At 35.5% G+C, this 15,022-nt stretch overlaps 2 protein-coding genes across 2 annotated transcripts in view; one reads left to right on the forward strand and one right to left on the reverse strand.

Annotated features, from left to right (window-relative positions):
- The window catches only part of LOC111514530 (juvenile hormone esterase), a 34,717-nt gene extending 24,220 nt beyond the window's left edge, over nt 1-10,497 (forward strand). The window contains exons 7-10 of the mRNA XM_023170785.2: nt 1,495-1,670; nt 3,937-4,069; nt 6,619-6,772; nt 10,238-10,497. Of these exons, the coding sequence (XP_023026553.2) occupies nt 1,495-1,670; nt 3,937-4,069; nt 6,619-6,772; nt 10,238-10,424 (650 nt within the window). The 3' untranslated portion in view covers nt 10,425-10,497. The remainder of the gene's footprint in view (nt 1-1,494; nt 1,671-3,936; nt 4,070-6,618; nt 6,773-10,237) is intronic.
- A 1,278-nt stretch (nt 10,498-11,775) lies between these two features.
- Nucleotides 11,776-14,730, reverse strand: LOC141479978 (uncharacterized). Its single transcript, XM_074169603.1, has 2 exons — nt 14,080-14,730; nt 11,776-12,840 (listed from the first exon to the last, which is right to left on the reverse strand). The coding sequence occupies exons 1-2, from the start codon at nt 14,440-14,442 to the stop codon at nt 12,292-12,294; spliced, it is 912 nt and encodes a 303-aa protein (XP_074025704.1). The 5' UTR covers nt 14,443-14,730; the 3' UTR covers nt 11,776-12,291.
- Between the last annotated feature and the right edge of the window lie 292 nt (nt 14,731-15,022).

Genomic DNA, 15,022 nt, shown 5'->3' on the forward strand with positions numbered 1-15,022 from the left:
TCACATCTTATGTAGCACCATCAACGTTTGCGAATTTTTTATTCCTTTGTTTTCGTTTCATTGCATGGTCAATGACATCCCCTATTTTAATGACTTGAAGAACTGTCGAGCGAGATAGTTTCGTTAACTCGCATATTCTATTCACAACAGCATTCTGTGAAGTGTGACAGTTTTCCTTATTCAAGAATTCATGAATATTTAAAATTACTCGCTGAACTTGAACATGTGAATCCTTATTTTCAAATTCCGGATCCCTGTTGATTGACATAGATTCCTCACACGTAATGTTATCATTTGTTTCAAAAGGTCTCTAGAAAACCATATTGATGAAAGTATCCAAAAACACTAAGATTTTCTCAAAAATCGGTTTAAAGATTGGAACCTTTGGTGTAAAAGTTGAAAACTTTTTCTAGAGATCAATTACCCTAACACCAATCTGATATTTTTGCACTCGACGTGCGTTTCGCTAACAAGGTTAGCATCTTCAGGAGAAGCAAATTGATACTGAATCTAAAGACAAGGGTTAGCTATTATTATACCTAAAGTTTTTTGGTCCGATGTGGACTTTGTTTGTTGAATGAAGATTATCCTAATTGATTTTTCGGTAAATAACTAGTGGAACCACTAACTGCAAATTAATTTGTCAACAATAGATTAAAAAGCGGACGAAATAATTTGCAGGTAGTGGTTCCACTAGTTAATTACCAAAAAAACAATTGGGATAATCAGCATTTAACAAATAAAGTCCACATCGGACCAAAAAACTTTAGGTATATAAACAGCTAACCCTTGTCTTTAGATTCAGTATCAATTTTCTACTCCTGTTAGGGTAATTGATCTCTAGAAAAAGTTTTCAAAAATTGGTTTGCAAAACCAATCACTACCTCACCTAACCCCACGAACACACGGCACTGATAAAGAAATATTGTGAAACGGACTAAAAATTAGTATTCAGCCAGTCCAGCTAGCTGAACCTTCATTCCTCAACTACATTTGATTGCACGTTTACTAACTATCTGGGCGACAAGGGGCCACAGGCCAGAAATGTTTATGACTGTACCAGGGACGCTTTGAACATAAAAGCACTGGTAGTATATACATTTCCCCATTTGCCGGGCAGTGATTATGAATACCCCTCGTAGTGGTCTTATTTTTATTGCTGTTCCAATTGAGAATGGATAGACTATACCAGCACTTCCCTACATTAGAGGATTGTCGGAAAGGATGAGAAGAATTGGGTCCAATTACAACATCAGAACCTGCTTCATATCCGGAAACACTATCTGTAGCAGCCTCACGAAAACCAGGCCAGCAAACGGGGACTGCGGTTTCAAGAATTGCATTTACCGGATATCCTGCGAGTGCGGAAATCCTATAACAGGGATTTCAAATCAATTTATATCATATTAGACAATGGAAGTCCGAACTAATGAAATACATTTTCTTTTATTGAACATTCTAACACTTCTATACAAAAGTATTATTCTCTTACAGATATGGACTCACTATATACCACAGCTGAAAATTACAACAAACGGCTGTCCAAACTCATTCCTGAAAATATGAATTTGAAAAATAAAACAGATGCAGACATTGTAGGTAAAATGATTAAAGAAATTTACATGAAAAGTGATAGCAACATGCAGGACAACCTGGGTTTGACTATCGCGGTAAGTGAATTTGGATAACAGATTGTTCACAAAATATTGAAAATCGTACATTGTATGTACACTGTGATGAACACAAAATAACATTGATTATCCACAGTTTCAACGCGTGAATAATCAACGAATATTATTGAGCAATGAGAAAAAAAATTTTTTGTATGCTCGACTTTTTACATTTCTAGCTTGTCTTTACTGAAATTAAAAGCAGATTCACATCTGATTTAGGGCCAGCTCACACTGAACGTACGTCGGGTGGGAGTGAAGAAACGGTTCGCACATTTGTCTTTTTCGCGTCTCTTCTGACTAAACAAGTGGTCCAATGTACACAAAAGCAAAGTTTGTCTTTCCTCCTCTGACACATCTCTTGTGCGTCTTCAATGAAGTACAACGAGGACCACGTACGTCTCTTGCCTCTTATTTACTTTTTTGTGGACATTCGTAAATTCTTAGTGAAATACAGATAATTTCGAAAGTATAATAATTTTAAAAACACTCTATCAAAATAAAATTGAAGAAAATTGAAAGCTGAAGGAATTAGAACAAAACATAGGGTCTTCCAATGGCCTAATCTTTAGAAGTTTTTGTGTCGAATGTTCATAAAAATTAAAATAATATTCTTTGATATGAGTTAATTAATCAAATAGTTTAGAACTTTTTGAGCCAACAACAAGATTGTTTGGGTTACTTTGTTTGTTGGATGGACAGGAGATGGTTGAGGTTAAAGTAGAATATAGCAGAATACCTGTGTACAAATACAGGAATATATTATTACTGGAGAATGATCCCAATATTTCTTTGCAAATGGCGCAGATATGTAGTAAAATGACCATCTGGTGATATTGATTATATCTCCTCTATATATTAATATTTTGAGATATACTAGGAGATGGTCGTTGTGAAAATACAATAGACTGGAATACCTGTGTAAAAAAACAAGGAAATATAGTTACTGGAGAATTATCTCTATATTTCATTACACCCTATTTTTTTCATTTACTTAATGTATAATATATTTTGTCACAAACAAGCTATAGATTCCTATGGCTTCTGTGACTATCGTGTTTATCTTTGATTTTACTCTATGTAATCTGCATCAATGTAGGTATGCCAAAATTAACATTATTATTGTTACGTATTGCTTGTATTACCGTTTATACGTTATATTAATAAAACAAACTACCTTAAATTGCATAGCCCCCAGAGAACTTGTGAATATATCTCATTTGGTTCTCTTATGATCTCCACTAATATCACAAGAACAAAGTTTCTGGAATTGAATGTCGATAACCATCTCGATTGGAAGTTTCACTGCGGAGACCTTGTTTCCAAATTTCACACAGTAGCCAATCAATTTAGGAAAGAAAAAGAAATTTTGAATCCTGATCAGTTGTGGCTCTTTTATGTACAGGTAGAAAGTAGACTACGACATGGTGTGACCTTTTGGGGACATAAACTTCATCGTCTTATGATTTTATAACACAAAAACGTATTATTCGTTCAATTGGGTTTCAACTCTCGAACCTTCTGCAAAAACGCATTCAAAGAACTGGAAATATTAACCTTACCCCCACTTTATATTTCAAAATTGTGAATTTATTTGTAAAAAAAAAGATACATTCCCCAGATTGATTCTAAACATGAGTATAACACTGGTCATAAAAATAACTTTATTGTACCTTTAACTCAAAATGCCCCAAACTTCTTGGCTCCAATACTATTCAATTCGATTCCAAAAAACATTAAAAATAGCAGTTCAATATTCATTTTCAAACGAAAACTTAAAGATTCTCTAGTGCGAAACTGCTTTTACTCCTTAGAACAGTTTTTTGAGTATCACTTCTGAGGGATTTTTTTTCCTTTCTAAGTATTTATTTGCTTTTAATGATCTGTTATTTATAATTGTTTTTATAATTTTCTGTGATGTTTGCCATTCGTTTGTTGCTGGTATATGCGTTTTGTATTGAGCCTTTAGTTTGACTTATTCCAAACAGCATGTACTGTCTCCAGGAAATATAATCATATTCTATTCTACTATATATATATATATATATATATATATATATATATATATATATATATATATATATATATATATATATATATATATATATATAGAATATATTCTATCCGCAACGTCTGTGCCTCGTTTACTTCTCCGCCCGATGTCTGTTAATGTGAATTGGCCCTTACACAGAGATCCCATTTCAATACACCACTTAACCAATTTCGAAAAAAAATTCTCACAGCAAAATTATATTAACTTTTACAGTACAAAAGCGAAAGTCGTTTCTACAATCCTTGTATAAGACACGCCCAATTGCAGTCAAAATATACCGATGTATATTTTTATCAGTTTTCATATGCTGGAGTATTGGGAGCAAATACAAATATCAGTCTACCAGGTAAGATCTTAATTGAACCATTCGTCGAAAATTTACAAGAAAAACTGAACGATTTGTACATTTTATAAAGTGACATATACAGGGTGACAATTTAAAAACTTACAATCGCTATATTTGAGCAACCACGGAATGGGTTCTATCCACCAATGTCATCGATAACAGTACGTAATGACATTCATTCGCTTATTTGATTAAATCCCGGCCATAGTCATCTTGTTTAAATTGAAAGGGAGAGATTAATTTTTGGGAAAGTTTTTGGCCTTCTACTACTATTGATACAAAAAATGTGTAAATCTTTCAAAGAAAGGACAAAAAGTTGTAATTATGAACGAATTGAGTATTTTATTTTATAATGTTATCCATATTTGCTACTGAAGAGCCGATAAGGCAAGTGTCTTATGACGAAACATCGGAAAAGTGTCCTTCGTATAATTCAGCGTTCATATAAAAGTATTCAAAAAACATTTCATTGTGAGATTTTCACTAAACGATTTTACAAAAACGCAACACGTGTTTCGCCATACAATGGCTTCTTCGGACCTGTCTTTACTAACTAATTCTACATATTCAATACTTGATATACCTTATTTGAAGTACCAACATTCCAAATACCTGATTTCTACCTAAATTTGCAATGAATTGAATTACCTGAGCTTATGTCTTAGTTTCCATATTTGAAAAAATATTCAGTAAAGAAGAGTTATTCAATTCTGATTGATCAATCAGTAAATTACCCGAATTCCTGAAACAATTGATTTCTAAACATTCTAGAACATTGAGTTTCAAACTCTTTCCTTTGAATGTAACACATCGTATTCCTGATTGAACTCATATCCTTCTGCTAGAAGGTGGTTCACACATTTTTGGAATTGGTCTTTCTATTCACAAAACTACTTCGATGCTCTTTAATTCTTTGGGAAAATGTTGTCCCTGTTTGGCCAATATACAGTTTTGGGCAAGAGCCACAAGTCAGCGTATATACTCCTGATGTATCCGACACCGAAGTTTTGTCTTTATTGTTTTCAATAAATTTACTTAGACTATTATTCGGGCAAATATGACAATGTCCTATAACTGACGTTATCGCATCTTGAAGAATTTGTTTCGAAAGTTTTTTTTTTCGTGTAATTTAATGTTTATATGAAAATAGCTGTTTCAAAAGGGCTTCCTTTCTTTGGAAGATTCCTACATTTTTTTGTATGATGAAGATGGAGAAGTAGAAGGCCAAAATCTTTCTTTCCCAGAAAATTCAACTGTAATTATTGTGCATGTAAAGTAGCTAGACAAAATCCAGGAACGAAAATAATATTGTTTTTAATAATCTCGAGGGATAAATGTTCATTATTGAAATTATCAAAATTAAAATTATTTCACAATGTAGAAAACTTGGTGAAATATAACTTAATTTTTTATTGTAAATTGGTGTAATTTTTGAATGTGATTTTTCATTCTGATCAACATTTTTAAATATAAATGTTTGATATTGCCAAATATTAAAGTAGGTACATTACCAAAAAGTGTTTTCCATATGGTTCCAACTTACTGAAAAATGAATATACAGGGCGTCAAAACAAAAACGGTCCACAAATGTTTTTTCCAATATTTTTAATAACCAACAAAGGAAAGGAACTAATCTTTGATTTTTTATAGGTCTAAATATTTAAAAAATAGTACGCGGCAGTCGAAAACATCCTTATTAGGGTCATGTACCATTTTTATAACCAGGGGTGGAGTTTGAGTAGTGCGAAGGCGTAAAAGATCCAAAAATTATGGGTTCAAAGTCAGAACTTATTAGGTTGTTTCAAAAGTGTTGTGTTTTTTATAAGCATGTGTTTTTGTAGCTCAATAAATATTCATTCTACCGTATCGTGGTGTATACTAGTTGTTTGAGAAAAATGAGCCCGAAGTAGTCGACCTACAGTAATCCAGGACGAGGATTTGAGGACCCTGGTGGAGACTAATCCATCGCAAACGGTGCATGGGATGGCGGAAGAACTGGGCATCAACTCCCATACGGTTTTTGATGGTTTAAAATGTATTGGAAAGGTCAAAAACTCGGAAAGTGGGTGCCCCACGATTTGAACAATCGATAGAAATTGTCACGTTTCGAGGTCATTTATTCTTTGCTTTTGCGCAACCAAAACGATCGTGTTTTGGATCGAATCGTCACAAGTAATGAAAAGTGGATCTTCTACGACAACAGAAGATGTTTAGCACAGTGGTTGGACACCAATGAGCCATCCAGGTGCTTGCCAAAAGCGAAAACCCACCAAAAAAGGACCATGGTGGTCAGCGGCTGATGTGATTCATTAAAGCTTTCTGCAACCAAGCCAAACCATTGGTCAGCTCTAAGAAGAAGAAGAAATTAACTTCAAATCAAATAAAATTCATTAATTCATTCCATCAATATAATAAAAAAAACGGAATTTACCTCTTTAATAAAAAACATAATTCATTCCCAGAATTACTTATGTCAAAATCAAGTTTTGTTTCTATACAGGTTAATCTCGCATTATGTTGAAATTATAAAGTTCATTTTGAAATTTCAGGTGCTGAAAAATGTACTCACGGCGAAGAATTATATTATATTTTCAAACGGAAAATGAACAGTTATGACAATACAGATTTGAGTAATTTTTCGGAGGCGGATGTTCTTACACAAAAAAGAATGGTCAAAATATGGACTAATTTTGCCAAATACATGTGAGTACTTGATAAACTGCTTCGATTCAGCTCATAAAGCATAACAGTATAGTGAAAAAACGTATTGATTTTGAAAAGCATAGCCACTGGAGTTATGATTTCTAACTTTCGCTACTTCGAGTACCATGTTTCATATCTCGTTGTTAAACTATTCTGTTTTCCGTTAACCAGCTGTCGTTACCCTACGAACGACAACCCTCAAAAATCGAAACTTGTGTGGGGTAAGGATTAACGATGTCTTACCTTTTAATTTGTGATTCCTAGCACTTTGTATTCACCCATATCATCTCTTTCTACCTTTTTTTAAATTCTTTTCTCCCTACTGTTAATAATTTCTTTTATCATAATTACTGAAAAACTGGGTACATAATCTTTCTGAATTTCAAACTGTAAATGCGGAGTATAACCTCCAGTAATGCAATCATTGATGACATTTGTTATGAGTTGCTATTATTACTTTAATAAATTTCACGTTTCAAACAAGGACGAATCTGTTTGAAATATGTTTTTTTTGTAACCAATTCATAAAGCAAAATTCTATGAATATGAATTATGGTAAAAATCTATTTCATTTGATGATGTTACTATTCACAATGAACTAATAGTCTAAAACAATAGTGATTATGTTGTTTGTTGTATGCACAGATAACTCATTTCCTGTGAATAATTACATTTTCAGGTAAGATGTCTGTTTAAAACATTTACGTTTCTTGCTATGATTATACAGTACGTCCGGAAATGTGGTAGACAAGAGGAAAAACGGTTGAAAATTTGTACCAGAGTTAAATTTTGTACCGGGATGAGTTTGGTTTTACCCTGGGGGTGTGTATAGATAGATAGATACCTATTTACCACTTTACATACCCCCCCCCATGCCCACTCCCGGGTTGAGTGCCCTGAAGTAGAAGCTTCCTCCCACAGCTAGTTTGCGAGGAGAACCTAATACCCCAATCCATCCACCCCGCTCTCCGAGCGGACCTCAACTTACTGATGGGCACTTCAGCAAGATTCACATCTGACCTCTTTTGGTCGAAAGTCAGCCTTTAGGTGCTATTCTTTCGCAATCGGTTAAATGTTTTGTCATGACTATTGCTAACTGAATTTTTGCATGGAGGCCCCCAAAAACTAACCGGCGGCTATTGTTATTAGCATCGAGCATTTCCTCAGTAAATCTAAAGAAAAGTGAATCGCGGTCGAGTTGTTCTGCGTTGAACCTACATGAAAGAGAGTTTGTCTGATTAGTGCTATGCTTACCTGAGTCGCCTGACGGCGACTCGTGGGGGTGGTCGTTGGTTTTGCTTGGTCGGCCATTGACCATTGGTATATTTATAGCATGTCTGGATTGTATAGGGTCTTTCATTAGGCGCTTTCATCTTTAAATTTAAATAAAACAAAGTGTCTGTGAGATATCATCGAATATTTTTATCCATTTGAAAGACCTATAGATGCCATTATGTGTGGAATGTAATATCGTTCAAATGTTCGCCGTGGCTTCACTGGGTGGAGTGCGTCTGAAACGTCCAATTTTTCATGACTTTGTCGCATAAATCAAGCTGAATTTGACCAATGGCATGGATTATGTTGGCTTTAAGGATCGCTGTGGTTTGTGGCTTATTCGCATACACCTAAGAAAATCCCACAAGAAAAAGTCTAACAGGGTAAAATCGAACGATCTCAGTGGCCAGTTCACATCACCTCTACGTGAGATGACTATGACCTCAAATCGCTCGTGTAGAATATCCAATGAGGCATGAGCTGTGTGACATATAGCGCCGTCCTGTTGAAATCACATATCGTTGGTGACCAGATCATCCAATTCAGACCAAAAGAAGTTGGTAATCATCGACCTATATTGCTCGCTGTTGACAGGGATGGCCTGACCAACGTCGTTCACAAATAAATATGGACCGATGCGCCGCCAACACAAAATTCACATCTCATGTGGATTGGTATTGTCCCATATTCGACAGACATATTCGACAGGACAGATCCCTGAATTATCGTGAATCGAGGCAAAGCTCTCTCTTCAGACTACCTATCCCCTCCAGCAATTTAATAAAGGATTCAATCATCTATAATGGGATTAAAATCTACAACCATCTTCCGACAGTTATAAAGGACAGCGCATGCATTAACCGTTTCAGAAAATCGTCCAAAAAACTACTGCTTGCAATCTCTTACAGGTACCCTTAATAAATATTGTTCCTCCACTTTTGACTAATTATCTTCAGAACTGTATGTTTACTACGTGGGCTGCTCATGAAACATCTCAGCATGTATCCATATATTAATATAAAAATCATGTGTAGAGTTGTAAAACATGTATAAATCTCAATTTATGTATATTAGTGTTAGGATTTAGATGTTGAGATTTTTACGTAGATGTAATCTAACTAATTGTTTGACCAAATCACGTTGTTTAGCTTTGTCTACGAGAATTATATTCTTCTGACAATAAAGCATATCTTGATTGATTGGTTGATCATTCTCGGGGGTAAAAATGTTTCATTGAAAGTAAGTCCGGGAATGGATATATTGACTAATGATAAGCAATGATAAGCAATGATAATCAATTTTTATTTTATAAAATTCCTTCTGCTTTTTAACTTGTCGATTTTTCGAGTGTCAATTTTTCAACCAATTCGTCTATATGTCAGCTTTATTGAATTTAGCTGAACAGAACTTTTTCGTTCAAGCATTTGCTGACATGCTCACGGGGAATTTGTTATCTCCCTTGATGCGAATTTTGTTGTTGTTACTCAAGAATTTGTTGCAAGGCATATTCAAAAGATATCCTGCTCTCGAGAAGGCAATAGTATTGTTCCCTGGCTGCACCACCTAGTTTGCTAGGTTTGTTAACAGCAGCGTTGACGTAACGAGAAGCGCTTGCTCCGATGTTACAGAGGACAGTTGGCGTCGTTTAGTCGATGTTCATCTCTTGTGTAGACTTCGGATCGGATTCTTTGGTTACTTCATGGTCCATAAAGAGAACACCACGAGTAGCTGAAGAAAGGAGGTCCGTCACGGCAGAACCTCGCATTACTGTGAAGGCTAAGGATGCCCGGTTTAATGCCGTAAATGACGGCAAGAATCGAACATCATTTTGGTACGGAAGTACCTATAAACCTTAGAATGATGCGGATTCTTACCTTCACAGATGATATCTTAATGGAATGGGTATTCTAACAACCTCCACTGCAGGACATACTTTCTACGGTTAACCGCACAAACACTGAAGGCTGTTTTTAGAGGACAATCATAGAATGTGATTTATTTGGTAAACATCTACAAAACATGCACTGGTTGACATGTTTTGTAGATACATGAGGGTTCATTGTATAGTTTACTTGAATTGAACATTAGAAAAATACAGTGTCAAAAAATTTCTTCTTTTTTAATCTGAAAAGCATTCACATTGATTATTCGTTCTGAAACATTATAAGTTCTGGAATTTTTCATTTTTAGGAACCCGACACCAACAAAAGACCCACTTCTTCAGAACATAAGTTGGCCTAAAATGGATACAGACGAAACGCCATTTGTGAATATCGCTAATGACCTATCAATTCAGTCCGAAGTAAAAAATGGAAGATATCTTAAGTGGATACAGATATTCGAAGAGTACGCCAAACATCCTCTGATTGTATTTTAACAGATAATTATGCATTAAATGCAATTTTTGAATTTATTAGTTTCAAAGAAGAATAAAAGACATTAAGAAAATATATTGCAACTGCATTATTCTTGCCGTAAGGTATCCTCTTAAATGTTAATTGAACAGTGACAGCACAAATAGAAGTGAGACAAAAATCATTGTTAAATTTTTCTTAATCGTTACGAGGATAAATTTCTTCAAACAAGTTAGTTCCACAACTCGGGTGACTAAACAAAAATGGCATTTCATAGCAATTCATAGTATCATTATGAATAGATGAACTGGGGAAAAGTGAATGAAACTGTCAATGAGTACCACCCTTAGAAGTATTTGTGAAAGGAAGAAAAATCTCTAACTTTTCTACTTTATGTAAAGTCGAAAAAGTAGCATGTATCTTTGGGAAAGAAAGGTTTTGGTTTTCTACTTCTCCATCTTGATATATGTGTTTTGATCTCCATAGAGGACCTATTTTAGAACGCATTTAGTCTATGGTTTATAATAGATTATTCAAAACTAATGATCCTGAGTCGGTACGAGAATTTGACCACATGTATGAATCTTCTCATGAACTGATGTGACCTGCATGGGGTTCTAACCATATAATGCTGCGGTGATTAAATACCAAACATGGCCCAGGCCATCAAAGTAGAACATTCTTACTAGATGAGTATTAATATGTATTACAGAGAAAGTAACAGGCAAATAACATTCATTCAACATGGTCTAACTGGATCAGTAATTTATTTTGGGCACTTTCGGTATTGATACTTTATTGGGATTCCTAATTTTGCAGAGCTACTATTACACTGTAACTTTCAATTTGTTAATATTTTACGGTCCTTCAACCTGAAATCATCATTGAAAATTACAACGTGGGAATGTAGTAGTCTGGTTCAGAGGAAATTACACATCCCTAAACATTCTCACACCACAGTATTAAAGAAGTTTTCCTCAAAATCGTAGACTAACTCATCATATCAATTTAGAAAATAAATGAAATAAAAAAGCAGGCAGTCATAAACTGAACACTGAAATTACGTTGTCAAATGAATACCATTAGTAATATTTCATGATTTACGTAATCAAATATTTCAGCAACCAGCTCACCATTGTCGAGTTCATTATAAACATCTGTAAAAAGCTGCGTTCCCACGGGGCAAAAATACGAAATCGTGCCACTCTTTCGTACTCACTGTCTTGGCTCACGAGTGGAGTAGGGATAGGCAGCGAACCAGCTGAGTGTCGTGGACAGTTCACACACAGTCACATTCACGATTCAGTTTTCCTTGCGAAGCCGACCGCGATGAACGAGCTCCTAGTTGAAAGTTGTGCAGTTTTGTGTTCAACCTTCAGTGCTATTTTAGGTGAGAGATTAAAGTTACATGGACAGATAAGAAAACGGAAGAAAAGGCGTTATTGGGTGAGGAAGTGGATACTGAAAAGAAGTTCGGAGGTTCAAAATTTGGTTGACCACGAGCTAAGGAGTAATCACCATGAAGATTTTAAAAACTTGTTACGAATGTCTGAAGAACAGTTTGATTATCTCCTGGAACGAGTAACTAAACATATTTTAAAATCAGACACCAACATGAGGCAAGCTCTGAGTCCTAAAATAAAACTCCAAGTTACGCTCCGCTACTTAGCTACTGGGGACTCTTTCAAAAGTTTGGAATATTTGTTTCGTGTACCAAAAAATACAATAAGCAAATTTATACCAGAAACATGCAAGGCTATCATCAAAGAACTCGAAGAATTCATAAAAGTAAGTTTAATTGATGTTAATAATTACAATAGTTATATTAACCTACATACTCAAGTTAATATTTAGTTAGCAACTCAACATCAACCATGTTCTTATTATTAATTACAAAAGTTCGTATGTGGAATCATTAGAATAGTCACTTGCGCCACCAAGGGATGTGTTGTCATTCGATAGTTGATTGGATGAGGGTGGTCGGCTCCAAGTATTTGGTGGTGGGCACATTGTTTGTGTTACGAGACGAGTTATTTGGTCTTGCAGTCTCATTGCAGTTGGTGGTCCTATGTTCCGCAGCATAGATGCCACATATTTTCCAAAATAGTCATAGCAGTCTTCTTTTGGAATTTGAGCAGCACGAGTTGAAATGTCATCCAATTTTTGTATGGCACTACACATGAAATTAATTTGGGGATCTTGAGCTATTTTCTTCCTCTGTGATGGCGATGGTTCAGATGGGGTTTTCCGTTTACCATATGGTGTCGCTGGAGCCTCCTCCATTTTTTCACTTTGCACTGTAGTATTTATAGCATCTGGAGTGACAGTACTCTTGGAATGGCTTGCTGTATTTGGTGTATTTTCGCTGCAGATGTCGATAGAGTGTTCCTGCCGATCATCACCAACGGAGTGTGGACTAGTTGGATTCGCTGGCATCATCTGAAATAGAAAATTACAACATATTTTGTATTTTATTTATTTTATATATTTTTCAGGTACCATCTACTGAAGATGAGTGGAAGAACGTTGAATATAACTTCAGAGAGCGCTGGAATTTCCCTGGTTGTGCAGGAAGTCTCGATGGAAAGCATGTGATTATACGAGCCCCTTCACACAGTGGATCGGATTTTTACAACTACAAGAACAGTTTCAGCATTGTACTACTGGCGGTAGCAGACGCCAATTACAATTTTCTATATCTTGACGTGGGTGCTAAAGGAAGAGGTTCTGATGGTGGCATTTTTCAAAATAGCTCATTACACGCAGCTTTGGAGACGAATTGCTTAAATATGCCAAGAGACTTTGTCATTGTAGGAGATGATGCATTTCCTTTAAAAACATATTTGATGAAACCCTATAGTCGGCGTAATATGACCCAAGAGGAGAGAATCTACAACTACCGACTGTCAAGGGCACGAAGAGTGATAGAAAACACTTTCGGTATTCTTGTTAGTAAATTCAGAATTTTTGAAAAACCAATATCATTGAAAATTGAGTCGGTAGATGATGTAGTCCTCGCCTGTTGTTCATTACACAATTGGTTACGGAAAACAAACCCCACGTACGTTTCCAGTGGTTTGATAGACTACGAAGATGAAAACCATCGCATCATCCGTGGCTCCTGGCGTGAAACCCCAACTGCCAGCTTGCTGGACCTTCCGCGAAATAACAGCAGAAATCCACAACAGCAAGCACAACAGATTCGAGACAAGTACCGTGATTACTTCAACAACGAGGGAGCTGTGCCCTGGCAATATAGACTAGTCAATGCTACAACAACTGAATAACCACATACTGTATGCATTATATAAGAAAGGTGTGCAGTCTGAAAATACATGTTTATTGAAAAGTAAAGGATTTGTTAACATAACACCTATTCCAAAATATTATTTACATTAAAACTCAAATATATTCTGGAGTATTACTGCAGTTCAAATATGCCACTCCTAATATTTTATAAAATTACTTTTGAAAACTTTTGTCTATACGAATTTTAATCTTACTAAATATGTTCAATTAATTAAAATGTTAATTAAATTGGTATACTTAATAGTATATTTCATAATATTTTGGCTAGGTGATTAAAGTTAGCGTAGATAAATATATCAACGACGTGCTAAATGAAGTGCACAAAAATTACGTTGACGTAAAATTGGGTAATTATTGAATTTTACTTACCAAATTCGATTTTGTTGACCGTTGTTGAACAAACGGTCGGATGAAGGAATTCATGTTCTCGAACCAAATGACCTTCGGTACGTATACATCGTCAGTTCCACTTCCAGATCTTTCAGTGTCAGCTATTTTCTTCAGCTCTTGACAGTATGAACTTCTAAGATTCTTAAATTTAGTAATAACCTCTTTCGGTCCAAATCCGTTAATCCCCATTGCTTCGCTAATTCTCTTCGCTGCGGCCAATCTTAAATCCCTGTCCTTGTAGTCTTTGCAAGCCGAATCATACAGCACTCTCTCACTAGCATACAATTCAATGAACTTAATTGTTTCGTTGTCCTGTAACTTTACTACTCTAGGCTCAGACATTTTACCCACTTATAAATAAATCGCTCACAACTAAAAAAAAAACCCTCTACTAATCAACCCACTAAATAAAGACGTTTCGACTCGTCAAAATCTGGTTGGCAACTGTCGTGTTCAAGCTTCAAAATCAAACACGTTTGATATGGAGCGTGAGCGGTCGTGGACTCTCCACGCTTCCGGAGGCTACTGAGGCAAACTCACTACACATCGTTCAGACGGGTCGTCTTCCACGAATGCGTGAGTCACGCCAGCGTGCCACGCCCCGTGGGAACGGGGCATAAAAAATGAAACCCAAATCGGCATTCACTCAATATACTGTTAGTTACTATTATTATAGTTATGGTTGAAGTAACTAAAGGCTTATTTTTATTTGATTACAATTAAAGAAGTTCATTATATTCTACATTCTATTAAGACTAAGTTACTCAGCTAGAAATTTGGGACTTATCATAAATTCTGATATGCGTTTCTCCCAGTACATCAAAAGTCTGGTGGGCATTTAGAGCAATCGGCATATTTTCAATTCCAAAATGAAATGTAGGTACCTGCACTATGCGATACATTTCAATTATTGTGACTTCAT

The sequence above is a fragment of the Leptinotarsa decemlineata genome, unplaced genomic scaffold (genome assembly GCF_025532065.1).
Source record: "Leptinotarsa decemlineata unplaced genomic scaffold, Ldec_3_MD MMD2_P_RNA_scaffold_5, whole genome shotgun sequence".
In the NCBI taxonomy this organism is placed as follows: Eukaryota; Metazoa; Arthropoda; class Insecta; order Coleoptera; family Chrysomelidae; genus Leptinotarsa; species Leptinotarsa decemlineata.